The 19,371-nt window shown below is 40.6% G+C and overlaps 1 protein-coding gene across 38 annotated transcripts in view; it reads right to left on the reverse strand.

Annotated features, from left to right (window-relative positions):
• The window catches only part of LOC138210910 (receptor-type tyrosine-protein phosphatase delta-like), a 348,424-nt gene that overhangs the window by 129,441 nt on the left and 199,612 nt on the right, over positions 1-19,371 (reverse strand). For 36 of the 38 annotated variants that reach the window (XM_069170306.1, XM_069170304.1, XM_069170303.1 and 33 more), the window contains exons 9-10: positions 18,533-18,570; positions 2,961-2,987 (exon numbers count right to left, since the gene is read on the reverse strand). In XM_069170306.1, coding sequence (XP_069026407.1) covers positions 2,961-2,970 — 10 coding nt within the window. In that variant the 5' untranslated portion in view covers positions 2,971-2,987; positions 18,533-18,570. The remainder of the gene's footprint in view (positions 1-2,960; positions 2,988-18,532; positions 18,571-19,371) is intronic. The other 2 variants (XM_069170312.1, XM_069170313.1) reach the window with 1 other exon arrangement.

A 19,371-nucleotide genomic window follows, 5' to 3' on the forward strand; every position in this document is an offset into this window, starting at 1 on the left:
GAACAGTAACCTCCATAATCCATGTGTAATGATTACACTTTTCATGTAATGATTCCAAGATGTGATTCATTCACAGCCGTGCCACTGAATAGACATCGTGTTGCACAACAATGGGATAATATTGCTCTTGATAACACAGTCAAGTGCACGGTCCTCTGATGTAGGGCTACAGAAAAATACCAGCAACGGCCGGGGGAGACAGATGACTATGACCAATTGTGTTTTGAGAAAAGTTGCTTCTGTGGCAGGAACCCAAACCCTCTGATGAACAACCTCGCCCCGCAGACACGAACATCCTGCATCCAGCAATAGCACTCAGAGAGACGAAGACACAGACTACTGCAGTCAGCAGATCTGTTTTCTTACCTGCACTCAGACATGTCATGTATCTGATTGAGTAACTGTGATGGTGATTTATACCCGCAAATTACACCCAGCTCAATTTTCTAAGGGCAGAATTTGATACAGACTCTGAATGTAGATTCTGAGGCCAAAAGAAAGTGGTGGTTTTGTGACAATGAACAATGGAGAAACTTAATGAAATTACTGTGAGGTGAACTATTGCCCTCAACTGCTGGCTATGAGAAAGTATTGTGGGAGTGAGATCGTGGTGGCTCGAGGCGCACGGTACTGTAGACCACAAATATCTGATTATCAGACTTTCACAAACAGCAATTGCTTGGGAAAAATATTCTTCTTTATCAAGACTTTAGACCGAAGATTTGGAATACTGTTTTGGTTGTGAAGATATGTCGTTCCAAAACATTGAATGTTTTCCTTGATAAACCTCAGTTTGTTAAACAATAATTTTAACCCTTTCGCATAGGACTGTTGGCATTCACCTTCTATGGATGACTGAGAGTTTTTTTTTTTTTTTTTTTTCTTAGCCCTCGACTATACTCTTGATCTTTAAATATAATCGGATAACACTAGTTGTTAGATTTAGAATTCTGCTCTGCATCTAACCTTGTACTTTCATGTTCTTGGCACCATCTATACCAGTATTACAGCAGCACTTGTTGATAAATGGGGGCAAGGGTAGGATTTATCAAGAGCCTGCCTTGCTGGCCTGTTGTGGCTGAACTTTGTCGCCCAACGCGACATGACAGTCTATAAACCAACTGTCCTTCAATAAGACGGATCCATGAGGGAGTAAACCTGATTGCTGAGCTGAGAAAATGCATTACAACCTGCTGCAAGTTTACCTATTAATACTCTTGACAGAAGGAGGGCCATTTAAAAAGACTCTCACTTGGAGAAGGTTTTCTTTGTTGTAGGACATTATTATTATGTAAGTCAACAGTGTTTGATGTACTGCCCTGTGCATGTTGACATTCATACGTGCGCGGGGTCATGAAAAATGTAGCACTGATTGACATTTGCTATGCAAATGGCGGTAAGGATTGTAAAGGTTGTACCGTATCAATATGCATTTGGATGAATAATGTAAGCTTATCTTTTGATCTATGTGTTTCCCTGTGTACCTGCCTACACAGGAAGTCATCGGGGATAATTCTGACAATAGAAAACTAATTAGCATTAAATAATTCTCATTATTTCTAAATTGTTTTTTTTCTTTCTTTCTTTTTTTGTACTTTTGAACAGACAAAAAAAACAACGGAGGTGGGCTGACGAATAAATTGAATTCCGTATTAACGCGGAGGTTATTTAGTATTATGAAAAAAGTAATCATTGTGCTTTTTGCAGCCATTCCAAGTTTTAGAACTGGATTGACATGTCTTCGCAACTATTGATGGATTAGGATGAAATTTACACTGACATTCTTGGTCTCGACATGATGAAATCATTAGCTGTCATGATTCCAACTTTTTGTTCGAGCATCACCTGCAGGTCAGTTTCCCCTTGTCCTGTGAAATATCTCCATGTTTTGTGGTTGGATTAGCACCAGCTGGTTTTAATGATGAATCCTGTTGACTTTGGTTATATTCCCATGACTTGTCTAACTGGTCCCATGATGAAGTTGTCATTTTAATTTTGTCTCAACAACTACTGGCTGCATAGCCATGAAATTTGGTGCGCACCTTTATGTCCACCTCAAGGAAGAATTGTGACCATTTTGGTGATCTCCTCATTTCATCTGTTGCCGTCATCGAGTCAAAACGTAATTTTCCCAATAACTTGGTTTATGACTAAATACCTGTATGGATTTAATGACACTACCTTTAGCCTCAGTTGTACTTTGTGTTTGTATTAATCAGCAAGTTATACACTAAACTCAGTTGGTAAATGTAAGCATTATGCCTGCTAAGCATCAGTATGTTAGTACTGTTATTGTGAACATCTTAGCATGCACCAGTTAGCATTGAGCTCCAAGGACTATAACCTCTGAGCCTCAGACAGACATTAGCCTGGCTGTGGACTTTCATTCTGTGCAAAATATACACTGTGAAGTGCTTTTTAACACTGCAAGCTTCGTGTTTGATAGCTTATTTTACCATGGTGCGAGAGTTTGTGGATCTTTTGCACTTAAATGAAACCTTTTCTCTCTACGCCATCTTCACTGGTGGCCTTGAGGACAATGCAAGCCACTGTACTTTAAATAGCCAATTGATTCATTGGTAGGATTTATTTTTACAGGGTGCAGTGTTTGTCTCTTTAGGAGATAAAACTGCATATTGCTTTGTTGTGTATCAGCTTGTGTCTGGTTCAGAAACAGATAGGTTACACAAGTAAAGAAGAAGATGATTGATTTTCTGAGTTTCTGGAAAAGAAGTTTGCCTTTAGTCTGATTAAAGAGGTTCTGAGTAATGCTTGTAATGCTACTGTAGGCTCAGACTTGATTTGGTTGCTCAACAGGTTAGGGTCAGTTCCATTGTAATTAAATCCAATAAGTGCAGTATCAGTGCAACACTTTGGATTTGGGAGGGCTGACAAGCTATTTTAGAGACATTCTTCTCCTCCACAGACAGAATTTTGATTCCAGAAAAGTTGCACTGTACCTCGGATCATGCAGCCTCTTTATAATTCTGCAAACAAAATTGACAATTGCACATTTCATGTTAGACAGACAGACATGAAAGGACAATATCTTTCACTGTCACTCTTCCTATAGCCCGAGGTGCAGGCCTTTTCACTCTTGACAAGTTGCTGGCACTTTACAAATGACTGTCAGTCAAGTCATTACTCGAGTTTCTGTGACCCAAAGACAACACCATGTATAATGTTGTGGAGAAGAGAGACAACTTGTCTGAATCAAACACAAGGCTTGTTGTTTTCAGCTCCTCACGCCCCAGAGTTGATACATTTGTAGTCCCTACCTTCCCCACAAACCCTGATCAAGTAAACCAGTCATCGTAAAATTAATTTCCCCATCAAGCGAGACTCACGCTCTTTGGGATAACAATCTATCTTAAGCGGATAAATCTAATCCAATGTGTTGAGACGGATGGAGATTGACTTGTTTATGGCCGCTGCCCAAGCAGTCAAGAGAAGGAGAGATGGGTGCGGTGGCGGCGGCGAAGAGCAACAAATGCCAAGGTGATATTACACACATCTCCGGGGCACGAACAATGTAAACCAACACCCAAGCCGAGTCCTTGGCTGAGACATCTAATACTTCTCTCCTTCTTGAAATCTGTCAGACATGATGGATGGCTTAGCATACAGTCATGCTTTCATGAGCAATTAACATTTAGTCAAATTTTGAAGACTTAATAGTCACAGAGTTCATCTCAGACAAAGCATGGTTTAATTGATGTGGTTGAAATGATTGTAAAGTTTGAGAATTAGATTGATTGCCATAATTACCTACATGATAGGAAAGAAGTGGTTAATTTACTGGCCAGATGCCAGACAGCTGTAAAGACAGCTTTGCACAATCCCTGATAACACCTATATAATTTACTTACTGACCTACATAACTTGGAGACACCATTCACACGTCCCCGGGGCAAAACACTCTTTATTAACTCCTGAAACTATATCATTAAATTAACCCCACTTGTGTTTTCAAATTACTCCCCTAGAGAGTTACTTGGAGTTAAGATGATTGTCTGATGACGGAAAGCAAAATTTTTAATATATAATCTATAATCATGCATTAGTTAATAAAAGTATTCATAACTGGAGAGATTTGGTGTCACAATCAGACTGAAACTGGGTTTCAATTTTGAATTATTTCTCAGCAATACTACATAATCACGACTCAATGAGCAACAATACGATTTTAAATTCAGAGGAAACAATTATTTATTGATATTCGAGAAACTCATCTTATTTACTGCATCAGGACTTTGTGGGTGTACTGGATTCTGATCAGATTTGATTGACACTGCAGGGAATATGAGCAAACAACTCCACTACTGTCATCACATTTTGATTAAAATGTTGGGTAAATTTTGATAGCACAATAAACATTGCGATATTGATGTTTTTCAATATGGTCCCACCCAATTCAAACCAGTGAGAAAAGCACAGACCAAAAACACAAATCCAGAAATCTGTCAAGATGTGGTCCAATTTTGTAGGACATGAAATCACTCATTGTAAGAAGTGGATTTAGAAAAAGAGTTGTCAGGATCTTCTGCTTGTTTCTCAGTTTTTGAGCAGGAATATTGAAAAACTACTGATTTTTTATGAAATTTCCATGAAAAATCCATTACATTTTGAAATGTATATATATCATGGGATGGATCCATGAATTATTTTTCACTTAGATTAAAATTCCGAGATAGGGATGTTATCTTGCCATACATGTGAATCATAAGTGTATTATGTCACTTTCTGGTGCTATTGCACTGTATCTATTTTCAAATTGCAAAATGCTTGTTATACTCTAATTTCTTGCAAATTTTATACTTAACATACTATTTCAGGTCAGCCAGCTCAGCAAGTTAGCAGTACTTCACTGTCCCCCTCTGTTTTTCCTTCTCTCTCCTGGTCAATCTGTCAGCTGTCTAGTTTTTTCCTCTGCCTCCCTTAGCGATAATGGTATTTGTCATAAATGTATTTCACAGAAAACAACCCGTTCGCTGTGTTAGCTGCTCAGGTCCCAGTAGCCAGTTCAGGCCAACCTAACGTCGGGTACACGATAGTTCAGAGACAAAAGCACATTTTTACATCATTCTCATAGTTTTGTAAATATATCTACAAATATATGGTGATGATTGCAGATTTACATATAATGGAAAAGTGGACTAAAAGCCTCTGTGGAGGTCTGCGCTCTCCGAGTGGCCTTCTGATAACTACATTTGGTCCGACTGACTGCGGCGTTGTGTCACAATACCTACGGCGCTGAAAGCATATAGTCTTCAATTCTGGTGTAAATAATATGTTTTGTCCTGTGTGACTGCCTCAGATCAGATGAGCTGACTACAAACCGATGACTCATGTTTGATTGGTTTTGATTAGCTTTCAAGTGTACCCCACACGGCATCCATGTGGCACGAAAAAGCCACTCTGGTGAGACCACGGAGGCAGACTTGACTACAGATTGTGTTGTTGGGCAACAGAATCTATTTCATGTGTATATTAGTTTTATAATTCATAGTTCAGTGTGTAACAATCTACAATATATTGCTGGCCACAGGGACAAACACATTGACTGTAAGAACAAAATAGGCTGCACTCCTAAGAATGGCTACTTGAACTCTTATATGACCCCAACAGTTCTGCCTGGCATCGGGCATGTCATGACGAGAGGCACATGCTTACTCATGTTTTTTTTGGAATTGCTGAGTCATGAGTAGTCAATATCACCTTCTTATGATGTCAAGCAAAATCAGATTGGCGATGAGGCTTGTGGATGGGGCCTCGGCTTGATTTAGTTTAGTGTTGGCATTGGGTGCAATGAGCTGAAACACAATTAGGTCCATTAAGAGATCAACCGGGATGGTGTGAGCAGCCATGGTGTGCAGCAGGCTGCACACAGAGACAAAGAGAGATAAAGGTGGCGAGGGAAAGAGGTTGAGACAGATTGAGTCGACTTCTGTCTGACAGAGTCACTCTGTGGAACCAAGCTCGGGACATCTGTCCACTGAAACGGGGCAAATTTCTAAATCTAAATCTGTGTTAAGTTGTGTTAGTGAAAGCATGCACATGCAAAATGTTTGTATTCATGCTTAATTTAACAAGTGCCTCACAAGTTGATATTAATTTTGTGGTCATAGAATTGAGATGGAGAAAGAGGACGAGTCAAGAAAGTGGAAGTAAGCCAGGCAAAGTGGATGAGAGGGGCCTTTTCATCACTCAGTATCGAGTCACATGTTTAGCTGTGGCGGGAACTCCTTATTAAGGAGGGTAAACGTAAGCAGGTAAATCGCAAGAACTCTCCTCTCCTCCATTGGAGGCTAACAGCTGTCACGTACTGATGGATGCATGAGTCGCTCTGTTTTTGAGTTATATTATGTGCTATTTCCATGCAAAGACAAACTATCTCAAAGCAATGAACATGTGCTCTCTGTACTCTGTGCACATACAGTATGAGCACATACTATGCATACATATATATATATATATATATATATATATATATATATATATTCTAAGGTAGCACTAAGATCTTTAGTTGATTGAGTCAATCAGGAGAAAATGAATTAACAATTTTGATGATTAACAAATCCTCTAAGTCATTTATCAAGCAAACATGCTGTTTCCCGGTTGTTAAATTGTCTTTCTTTGCTTTTCTTCATTTTGGACTGCAAAAACTTGCTTGAGATTATGCTAAATTTTTACTATGTTTCCAATTTTTTTCAATCTAATAAATCAATAAAATGCATGGCTACAGATAATTCCGAGAAATACCATTAGTTGCAGCCCGATGTAGCTGATGGCTTTAAGTCAATGTAAGGCCAAAGAGATGTTTTTTTAAAAAACTTTTTTACATATTTTGCCATCGTGGAAAAGTGGTAGCGAATCATCGCTGCACACTTAGTGTCATACTATTTTGCACGTTACTCCCCAGAAGAGGGCCCTTGATGTGGCAAGCCATCCACAGGAATGGATGGTAGCAGACAGGGTGACGTAAACCAGGAAGAACACTGTTAAGAGTGCTGATGCGACAGTGTTAGGATACTTTTGTTGTAGAGCTCTCCTCCCTTTTTTTTTCCTTCCTGCTTTTTTTTTTTTTTCCCCTCATGCTTGAATTAAAATAGGTGTGACGGAAGAAAAACCGTGCACTCTTGCTATCTCTGTCTGTTTCCCATCTCCCTGCACTCCCCTTCATTGTCCTTTCATTTATTTAAATCTCCCCTTGTTTAAAAGCCTTTTACCTTCTCCTGCCATCATCTTATCCCAGTTGCTCATTTATTTGCCCTTTCTCTACTTCGCTGTCTACACGCACTGCTTCTGCTCTCTACCTCCCTGACTTTCTTTCCCCAAACTAATACTGACACATACCTCCTTTCTGTCTGTGTCACTCTCTGTCCCTCAGTCTCTCTCCATCTCTCTTTCTTCTCTTTCTCTTTGAGGGCTTGTGTGCACCGGGCATTTACGAGAAGCATCTCACCATAGCCGATTGATCATGTCCATTGTTTGCGCTGGGTCTTCCATTTTACAGTTCACTGTTCATGAAAAGGAGCGTTTGCCACTCCTATCTGTCACCCCCACCGCCCCAAAATATTCTCTCTCTCTCTCTCTCTCTCTCTCTCCCCCTACCCCCCCCACCCCCACCCCTCTCTAGCCAGTGATGCCCCACTGACATTTTCACAAGCACACCTTCATCAATTTCACACCTCCGATGCCCTTCTATGCCAGTGTGGAAGGAAGGAGGAGGAGGTGAATTGATGGGTGAAAGCTGACAAAGCTAGCTTGAATTCAAAGTCTAGGAGTGGCAGAGTAGTACAAAAGTAGGACATGAAGGGTCATCAATATGTGTGTTATCAAAGTCCTTGAAGAAAACAGATATATGGTGTCAAAACAAGTAGTTCAATACAAACATGCCTGTTAGGATCTATGAGTAACACTGTCATGAAGTTTGGCCACATTGCCACCGTCTGTATCTCAGCTTACCATTTGCTGCCCCCTGTAGTTGGCATCTTTCTCATTTATTCCACCAAAGATGAGTCATGCATCTTGCGCAATAAGTTCAATAATGTAATAAAAGGTGTGATGGAAAAAAAGCCATCCAGAAGGTAAACATCCTCTGCGCTCACTTCCTCCCGTTAGTCTTGGGAAATTAGGCCGTTCTATCATCAGCCAACTGGTGCATTTATGAGCAGCTAAAGTAATTGGCAGCGGTGGCGAAATCTCAGCTGAGGCAAAAGTAGCACATTCACCTGAACACAGCCTTAAGCTAAATGCTTCAATGGAATAACAGAGAGTAGGAGGAGAGTGGAGCAAAAAAAAAAATAAAAGACTCGCAAGGTGCCTCATTCACTGGCTCAGGGGTTTATGGGATTGCTCCCAGCTGTCACTCTGTGCAGTGAATCCGCAGCACCGTAATATCTTAATTGTTTCAAATTAAATGCTCGTAAAATGGCAAAGGAAATGAGTTTTTCTCTCTGGCTAATCCAAAGCAGCCCCTTGACTTACATCTGGGCCCGCTTTACGTGAGAGAGGGTTTAAAAGGTGGAATGGCTCCCACATGAGATGGCTATGGATAGGCTGGTGTGGAATTAGTTTGTATAGGCTGTGAACTGCGGGCCTATCACTGTACAAATGTGAGTCACATCTCCACCTTTTTCTTTGTCTCTCTTTTCTTTTCTTTTCTTTTCAGTCATTTTCCCCTCCCTTTACATCTTCGTCTTTGCCTTTCATTCCTTCTTTACGTGTACGCACATGAATTTATGTGCGCGCTTCTGTATGTTTATGTGCAGGTTGTGTGCGCACAGAGGCTTGTCATAATAAACAGTCTAAATATCCTGTGGGTATTCACACATTTAGTCTCCCCCCATCTCCCTCCGGCACTTCTGAGACTCAGCTCATTCCACAGTACACATTCAGATCACTCAACCAGCTAAAGTGTCCTGAATGACATCAGCTTTGCTGTCAAACACACACACACACACACACACACATATACGCTCCTGTATGCATGCATGCCTTTACATAATGCACACACGCATGTTGGTATGCATGCAAACACAGAACACAGAAAGCCCTTCCCACCTCAATCACTAAAAATAACTAGTAAATATACTTCACTCATTGCGCATACGACATAGTTTACACACTAAACATGCCTTCTGTGTGAGTGTACAGTGTGACATACATCGCATGGCTATTCTCAACACAATTGCCAGTCTGATCGGATATTAGAATTTCACATTAGCCTCTGTTAACTTGACATCTCCCCTTCCATTCTTGTACAAATACCAGCTCAAAATGAAGCACCTAACAGGCAAATTCATCAGACAATTATGTGTCATTACATCTGCAAAGTGGTGGGGGCTGGAGGTAACAGTGGCTCGTAGATTACTGTAAAATGAAACACCAGCTGAGAAGGGCTGACATCTCTCTACCAGGAACCAGAGGGGGGAGAAAAAAGCCTGAGTGTTCTATTGCAGTTAACAAAACAATCTCACATCAAAACCCAAATTATATCAGATGGTCGTTAGCAGAGTTCAACTTGAAAATGTTAAAAAGATCCAATTAAAGTGAACATTACAATTTATATAAAAAGCAAAAGGTAATGTTCAGTATCTCTGGGTTAAAGTTGTCCGGTCCTGAGTGCTGTGTTCTGGACTGTCTGTATTTTCTATTCATTTGTAGAAATTAAAGCAGCACAAATAAATATCTTATATTACAAATCCACAAAGTTAGCCAGTGGCTGTCGAACATCTATAAGTACAATTTGTTGTGTGATGGTAGAGGTCAATACAGAGCTAATAGAAGAGTAACACATTTGTATTATTCTGGTGACCAAAAATATGAATCCAAATTATTGCAAATAATACTCTGCATCTCCTGGATGAATACATTAACAACTAATAAAAACATAAATAATTGGACATTTTTAAGATATTGATGTGAGTTATTGTGTTTACTGTGTTTTATGCTGCCCCCTAGTGGCCAATAAATCAGTTAATGCAGCTTTAAGTTACACAAAGACATGAATTTAAGTTTTTGTTGCGTATATTCAAAAGATTCATCACACACTTTGACTCATCACAGAGAAAAAGACTCAAAATCTGATGCCTCTAAATGTAACTGAGCCACCGTTAATTGCATCATTTCCACCGGTACTTTTCCTCCAGTGGCAAAATGTCCTCTGTGAAAAAGGAAATCAAACTGATTTGCTGTGCAGATTGTGAAAAAAAAAGTCAGTGGCAGGAGTTCTAAGTTAGTATGTGAGGAAGTTGTCTTGTGTCATAGGATAAATAAACCACAGCACAACCACACAGCGCTGGTATAATGTTTGTGGAAACTGTAAGGACAAATGTGTGAATCCCACAGTCCTTCACTGAATCCAGCCTTTGTTATTATTTTCTGCTATGCTCTACATTACGGTCCATCTTCCACTTCTTACCATCTGTTTTGTTTGCCCACCGTGCGCTGCATTGTTTTTAATGTACCACAGAGTATCCTCAGTCCTTTCCTCTGATGCTTCACATCCCATCTCTCCCCTCTAATCTCTACTCCTGGTTCTTTCATTTCCATCTCTCCCTGCTCTCCCTCCCCTCGTCTCTCCTCCCTTCTCATTCTGCTTTTCAAGCGTCCTTTTCTCTCCCCTCTCATGTCTGTCTCAACCCATCCACTCCTCCGATCTGTATTTTTTTTTTGTTTCCACCTGCACACTACACAACTTCTCTTCCTCTTCTCTGCTCCCTCATGTGCTGTTGGATACTCTCCCAGCATCTCGCTCTCTCTCTCTCTCTCTCTCTCTCTCTCTCTCTCACATTTTCTGTTTTTCTCCGTGTCTCTACATTTACCAATGTTATTACCTTCTCTGTCCTGTCTGTGTGATTATCTTGTTACTGTTGCTCCACCAGCAAATTCTCTTGACCCAATCCCTTTTCTCTTATCCTTACATCTTCCCCTTAAAAAAAAAAAACAACAACAACTCCTGTGTCACTTTGACTTCCTGCTTTGCGCTATTTAACCAGCCTTTATTTGTCCTTCTGTTTCATCTCGTTTGCTGTTCCTATGGCTTATGCCAGAATGTGCCCTTTCGCTGCCAGTCTCGCACTTCGCCTCACTCTCTCCTCTTCTCCTCTCTCTGCCATGTTTGTGGCCTTTCGCTCCGTGCACATCTAATGGCTGGGGTGTAATCCACTGGCTAATCTGCCGACAGCCTGTGTGACAAGGCATTAGCTTTGTGTCACTGCCTGCCATGTTGCTTCTCTGTGTGTGTGTGTGTGTGTGTGTGTGTGTGTGTGTGTGTGTGTGTGTGTCAGAGAGAGATAATCAAAAAAAGAGAGAACAGAGAGTGTATGAATGTTAGTGCGTCTGTATGCATATGAGATGTGTTTGTAAAACTTTGCGTATATACTAGCATGTGTGATAGGGTGTGAGTAATGGCTTATGTGTTTGTTGCTTGATGTCTGTTGGATGCTGAAGCGTAAAATCGATACTGTAGCCCCTCAGTTTTTCCCGACCCTTCACCTTTCCCATTTTTTCCGCTATTTATGTCCACCGCTGCTCTTTATTTTTTTATATTCTCGATGGGTGATCGCAGTTTTAATAAGATGCCAGGTCAGAGTGCTAGTGGATGGAGCAGGAGGCAGACTGGGCAAAACAGGCCAAAATAGCCTTGTCAGGGTGCCTCGCTGTTTTGTCAGGCATCCAGCCATGTCAAATAGGGCTCAGTTTGTAACCAAATATTGGATTTTCTATTATTTCCACTATAATAGCTTGGACATAATTGTATTTCTTTCCGCCGAAGCTTTGTTTTTGCATTTGGCGTCAAAGCCTGCTGCTCATTCTGCTGCAACTAACAATTTGTTTCCATTATTGATTTATCTGTTGATTATTACTTTGTTTTTGATCATTGGATCAATTGTTTAGTCTATACAAGGTTGAAAAAAATAACTCTTAGAAATACATGCTCAGTTCTCTGAGTCTTTGGTGATGTCTAAAATATTAGCTGTTGTGTCAAAAATATTAAATTCATTTACATAAGAACAGAAAATCAAGACATTTTAGATAGAACCTGTAATTTGACTCAAGCAGATTAATAAGTAGTTGATTGACTAATAATGCAGTCCTAGTTACTGTCTAGAATATGCTTGAGACTGTGCATTAGCATTCAGGCATGATTATATGACAGCATGCTACTCCATAAATGTCCCGTGGCTTTGCATCTTCTGCACAAAAATATTGTTCCTCTCAGACCCGCCGGCCCAGAATTCGCCTCGCACTTGCCCACATTTCTCTCATTTTAGCTTCTGTCGCTTTCTTTAGTGGTCCCCCTCCCCTGTCTCCACCTGAGTGATCCTGTTATCACAGCTGACCCTTTGCTAGATCTGTCGACAGCCAAAGAGATTACACCGAAGGCCACGGAACACACTGGGCTCCCCGTTTGAAGAGGGAGGGAGAGATTGCCTGATCCCCTGATGCTGATAAACTGGCCGAGGCTTTGGGGATTCGAGAAGGTCCTGTTGGGAATGGATGGAGTGGTGGGGTGGGGGGCTTTGCTGTAGTCGACTTTAAGTCTACTTCTAATCACTGGGCCTTTCAGAGGGGATAAGGGAGAGGAGAAAGGGAGCTTGGTTTGGACTGGAATTAGGCCCTGATGGAGCTGAGGATAAGGTTGTTGTTGGCTTTGATTTGGTCACACAGTTTGCTTGAAAGCTTGTTAGAAACATGTTTGATCATACCTACCGCACATGGAATATGCTATACAGCTTAGGTGAAATACAAAGATAAAAAAAATGTATATATAATGTATCCCTACAGGGAATTTTTCATTCACACATCACCAAATCAGCTGTGGAGGTGTGAATGCGTGGAGAGTTGACTTGCATCATGCATAGTGTAACCTCACTCTTCATGGCTGTTCAGACTTGCTTTGAATGAGTTATATGAGTTTTATATTCCAATACCTCCTGCACTGAAAATGTTCCAGTTAATAAATCATAATCCCTGGGGAACTGTGATTCACTGGCATTCATGTGAATTTCTGGGTATTCCTTGATCCATCCCTATAAACTCCCTGCCTTTGTCTGTTGCCACATGGGGGATACTTCTACCATTCAAGTGAGAACATAGAACAATTATTATTGATTCATGCACCATAAAAGCAGAGCGGAGTGAGACAGACTCTTTTGAAACGTGGTTTGCCAAAATCCTGTCAGAGACAGAGGTTTGATGGCTCACTCGTCCGTGGCCTCCGCATCATGTTGTCTTCACCAGCTGTTGTTTGACAGGAAGGGATTCTTCCCGCAGTGTGCAAAGACACAGCTATCAACTTAAAAGACTTGACAGCAACACACTATGGGGCCATTTTTCTACTGTGTTATAATAGTTAGTACTGGTGGAGCATCTGCAAATGGCATAACATAAAACAACAGCAACAAATTATGATGAAGTTTGAGGAGTGCAACCCTGGTGATGTATTTCTCTGTAAAATAGAATAGTATTGCTTCTCGATTTCAGATTGATACGGTAAAATAAAAGTTATCTCACTGCTATATGTATGTTTGTAAAATACACGTAAACCCTTTTTCATCATTTTATAGTGTTTTTGTGTCATTCTATTGCAGTGGAACGAAGACATAGAGAAGTGCACCGACCAATACAGTCCAGGGAAGCAGCGAAAGAAACTGCCTTTTATTGATCTGTCCTAATTACAGGAGTCAATCAAATTTATGGCGCTCAGGCTTGCCAGAAGCCCCTTATATGGCATACTGAGTTGAGCAATCACTTCTAATGGCAAGTGATCTAATGATATTCTGTTCTGCTTGACAAAACCAGGACAGAACAAACATGGAGGGGTATAAAATCCAGTCTGGAGCCAGATTGCCAAACAATGCTGTTGTTGTTGTTGTTGTTGTCATACTCTGTCTGAACAACAGTTGATAGCAAATCAAGTTAACCACTACTTGCTATTTTATCTGTGGCTTCCCAAAAGTCACCGCAGTGCTGTAAATATGAACATGACAGCCATTCTTTCGAGTTTTTTTTAATTTTTTTTTTTTACCCATTTCCACTTGTGTTCATGTCTCTTTCAATCATCATTCAGCTTAAACCATGCTTGCAAACGGCGTTACATCCTTGTAAGTGCAGTTTCCACCCTCATCTCTCACAAATCAGCATAGTTGAGACTCAGGGCTATTTGATGACTGCAGTCAGAACCACCGTATGCCTATGTAGACCGTAAAATACAATGTACACTACAATGCATGCTACACGGCTTGTTGGTGCTGATTGTGAGAGCAGGGCCGAGCTCCCAACACTTAGTAGATCATCGTAATTAAAGCATAAATTGGAGGTATTGAGCTGCGTGCAGTTGCCAGCGCTGGTTCCAGGGAGGCATTGATTCATGCATGCACTTGGGAACAATTGCTCTGATATGCATGAAGTGAAATATAGAAGCATTGTAAATAAAATCAATAGCAAACAAGCTGTCTCGTCTTTTCAAACAGTAGAAAGTGAATTACAATCAAGCAAATGATATTAGAGGTATGTATGAGCGAGAATGTGGGAGGGATGCAAGCTTTACCATACATGCAGAATAAGATACAGTACATTTAAGGTACGTGCCTGTGGGTAAATCTCTTGTGACTATTGGCTAAATGTGATGACCTTGTGAGGTATTTGAAGGTATCTGAGGAAAGAGCCGGCAATGGTTGCGCAAAGGTGCGTCAGGCCAGTTTTCATTTTTCTCTTGGCCTCATCCAGCGTGAGTTAGACAGTTGCACAGAAACATACACTGCACCTTTCAAGCTCCAAACATTAGCCAACCGATCCCCAAACTACCTCACATCTAAGTGCTTTGTGCTGTTTCAGAGTTAAGAATCAATAACACCTGCTGACAATGAACACACAAACCAGTATTTGTCATTTGTTCACAAATTTGTAGAGAATCAATGTAAAGGGAAAACGATTTTAGAGGCCATGATAACCCCATGAAAAGACATATTTTGTTTGCATTATCTCTTAGCATTTGATTTTTTTTTTTTAATGGAGTGAACACAGATTGGCTGTGTGGAGCTTTATCTCAGTGTGCCATATTTATTAGTTTGAAAGCAGTCCTAATTTACCCCGAATACGAGGAAAATTAGTCCTACTTAAGAGAGTCAACAACAAGAAAGCTTTGTGTACCCAGTGGACTTTGATGTCCATCTGAAATCGGAATCAGCCACAGCCATCGCCTGCCTTCTGATGATGGGTAATGGAAAGGATAAAGGTCCCGAGTAATACCAAAACAACCCTGATGCAATCTTTATTACATGGCATTTATGTTTATACCGAGCCATAATATTCTGATAAATATGCATGAAACACAGGTGTTGTAAACTCTAATTTGATATTATACTCTCATTTAGACACCTGCTGGAGTGCATGGCTTGCAATCATGTCTATTTAGAAAATTTGCTTGTGCAACAGGATTTTTCTACTTTCAAAAACAAATTACTGCTTCTTCATCTTGGCTAGAAGTTTGAATTTAGGTCTGCTCATGACGTTAGTTGCAGAACTGTAAAAACAAAAAAATCTGGATATCTTACAAATACAAGCTCAAGGTTCAGTTCCAAACACTCGATTTTTCTTTTCTTTCTGTGTAAAGTTAAAAAAGCGTTATGAATGAACAGAAGCACGAGGGTTGCAATCTGCATAGGTGCCATGTGCGATGATGGCTGAAAATAATATTCCCTAAAATGGCTCTGGGCATTCACCTGAACCCTGCGCTCCACATTTATGAATTTACATCTCAAAATGAGTTGAAGATTCAAAGCAACAACACTGCACTAACTACACAAACTATAGTTAAGTGTAAAGTGAATTTTGTACCAGAAATGTAGTGATGTACTCGACATTGACCTTCATCCATACCTGTTTAATCCCCATATCTAGGAATGCTGCTAATCGGCATACTGTGGGCAGTGTCTTTCACTACTGCCAGGCTCATTTGGGGAAAGAGGACTAAGAAATGACTGAAAAAAAAACCAACTGAAAGAGGGAGGACACAGAGTTGAGCAGCTACAGATGAGTGCAGGCATGAAGACGGCTGTGGCGGAGGAAAGAGGCTACAGAGAAAGAGTGGGCTGGATGTATCGGGAAAATTGGATAGGGAAACAACAGAGGGAGGGGAAAGGCAGGCAAGAGGAGATAGCAAAGGGAGAGTGGCAGGAGAATGAGAACGGATAGAAAGGAGGGAAATGAAGGAGAGGGGGGAAATTGCAGAAAAGCAAAGGAAGGTGGTGGAGGAATAGCTTTTCCTCCCAGCCGTCTACTCTCTCCTCAAAGAGGCTTTCATCTGCCCTCACATCTTCAGCCTAGGTTGAGAAACCCTCTGAAAACTCCACACATTGACACACGCTGATCATGCCAAAAACTGTCCTTTGACAATAATCGGCAGTCTACCTTTTGGCATCATGCAAAATCTTTTTCATGCATGTACAGGGAACCGCTTAAAAAGGAAAATAGAAAGCCTGAAAGGTTTCCTCTAATTTTAGCCAAAGTGAGCCTCATGAGCCAGCTGAATATTGAAGCCTTTCCAAACATAGCCAAAATGGAATGATTTGTTTTTCTTTTGCTGTGCAGGAAATCAAAGGGGCACTCACACAGGTATCTCAGTACAGACAGAAAAGACAATCATGACCACATAATAGCATCCAGATATGATATATATTTTCTATATTTCCATGTAAGGTCAAATAAGCTTTCACTAAATACATTAAGTATACTGGTGCATAGTAATGCGTATGTAAAGATACACACTTACAGACACACAACCTGGATAAATGCTGGGAGCGGAGAGGAGACAAAGGAATTACAGCGAGGCTGACTAACAGAGTATGACATGTCCAAGGCCTATCACTAATTATGCCCCCACTGCTACAAACTGTGCCGTTACTATGATCCACTAGAACAGCAGAAACGACTCAGCAATTACTGCTGAAACCACCAGTGCTGTGCATGTTCGTCGTGTGAAGGAGTCAGGATAAGGAATTTTTGTCTTCATGAAAACACCTTACTTTTGGATATAATTCTTTTAGTTTAAGATCGTGATGGCATTTAAAGGCACTGGAAATGTTTACATTTAAAAAGATATATTGCATGATATTTAGAGGAGATAAAAGAAAGAAAGGTCCTTTCCTGGCAAGAGTTATCCAAACACAGGGTACTTCATGTCACAAGAACTCTGTATCACACATTTTATTACAGCAAACAAGTGCAACTAATGACATATTACTTTTTATCTGAAACAGTTTAATCAGCTAAAGGAAACAGATAAGCTTCTATCAAGCCAGAAACTCCATAAAACTGCACTGCGTCATCTGAATGGCTCTCAGACCTTCAATTGCTTCTCCTTATTTGGAATGTACTCTCTTGGTTTTTCTGTTGACCCAGCTTTTGCTTGCAGGAGATTCATAGTCATGTTGTGTTTAACTGGGACGTTCACCAGTGGCTATTAACCGCATTTAGCATCTAAAAATAGGTTTTTATTTGGTTAAATTGGTCTGTGGATTCTTAGTTGTGGAATACAGGAAACCGGTCTGTCTTCCTATCCTACTGTGTGGTTTAAGCTTGGCTGACCGATGAATTGTTGTGTTTTTTTCAAACATAACTTTTGAACATGGTACCCTCTTCATCAGTCGGTATAATTATCTTGTTGTGATAGTGGTTGTACTTATTTACACACTGTACATTGGTTATAGACTGATTAGGCTGTACTCGGATAAGAATCTTGTCTTTTGCATGGAAGAATAACAGTTCCCTTGTTTCAAAGATGTGCCAATTTTCAGACACTGTCCCCAAAAGTGCTTTCTTTGTGTTGAATCCTCACTTCAACCATGCTCTCATGGATTAAGGTGCAGGATGTAATGCATCATTCTCTGAGTATTTTGTGATCGGCTCACGTTCACTAGATATAAAACCATCGTAAATTACCCACGTATTGACCATAACTAACCGTATAATCTTGTAATCTAATAACAGAAGTGTATTTCTTCCCCAAAATTCTCCACAGTGCACTTATTGAGTATTGTCAGCATGTCGAACCATGCATGCAATGCAAACACAAAAAGATCTGGTTCATTTTGCAAACATACTGCACACACAAACACACAGAAAATGCCCACATAGATTAATGTTGTTATTGAACGACCCACAGGCCCACTTAGATTTCTTGTCCTCTCACAATACACTATTGCATGGGTTACAGAGATGATGGGCAAGGCCTGCCATTTATCTCTGCCAGACTCGGTTCAACAAAAGTTCTTATTGGCTGGGCAGGATTCGTGATTGCTAAAGCGGCACCCCGGTCTCCGAGACCGTGCTAATTAAACAGCGGGGAGAGAAGACCGAGAGGCCTTCACTCTCCAACCTGCAAGTTTCCATTGTGCTGCCACCAGCATTAACACAGTTCGGAGGCTGAGCAGAAATGGAAACCAAGCTTAAAATGCTATGACCCATCTTTGTTGTCGACTTCAGAACGAAATTTGCATCACATATGATTTCAAAAGCTTACCTTTCAGAACTCAAGCAACCTTTCCAACAGTTCAAGAGCTGCAGGGAAGAAACAACAAAATACATGTTAGATTACAGCACACTTGTCCTGTCATAAAAGCTGTTAAGATAAAAAAAAAAGTTAGTCACAAAAGTCATTTGTGGGTTAGGGTTTAAGAGGAATTGGTGAAGACAGTGCTGTTGGGAAATAATTTTGATCACGGCTACAACAACGCAGTGATCTGCTGCCTTGAGCTGAGCACTAATTCAGTACTGCCATTGCTTTTTATAGTGTAAAGGGCAGACATTTATTACCCACTGATTACATTTGGCAGGCATATGTGTCTGACACTTAAGCCCTTGTAATTTTCCAACCCGTTGCAAAACCCCTTCTTCTCCACTGATATTCAATCACTGCTTGAACGTGGTGTGTTTCCCTTGGATTTCATTGGGGCACAAAAAATGAATTGTTAGAACAAAGGGGATATGGGAGTTCGGGGGGGGCACTGAGCAGCTTTTTAATTGAGTACTAATTAAAATGTGGGAGGCGCTCAAAAGGTCAGAGATTGACCAAGAAAAAAAAAAAGAAGTGAAATCGGGGCACGTCACTGCTGATTGTGTGCATTAAGGCGCTCAAGGTCTTGTAGATTATTACCCAGCTCACTTTCAAAAGGGGAATCGGGAGAGATGGGAGAGAGAATTAGTTGTCTGACTGATAAACAGCATATCGCCATGCTCTGTTCCCTTCCACCCCTTTATTTTTCCAGCTGGGAGATAAAATTCTGGCTTGGCAGTGGTTGCCAGCACAATTGATTCTGGCAGAGGAATATGACTGCAGAGTATAAGGGCTAAGTATCTGAA

Source organism: Embiotoca jacksoni, unplaced genomic scaffold (genome assembly GCF_022577435.1).
Source record: "Embiotoca jacksoni isolate LCO1_2020_lvr unplaced genomic scaffold, fEmbJac1.0.p SCAF_49, whole genome shotgun sequence".
Taxonomy (NCBI): domain Eukaryota; kingdom Metazoa; phylum Chordata; class Actinopteri; family Embiotocidae; genus Embiotoca; species Embiotoca jacksoni.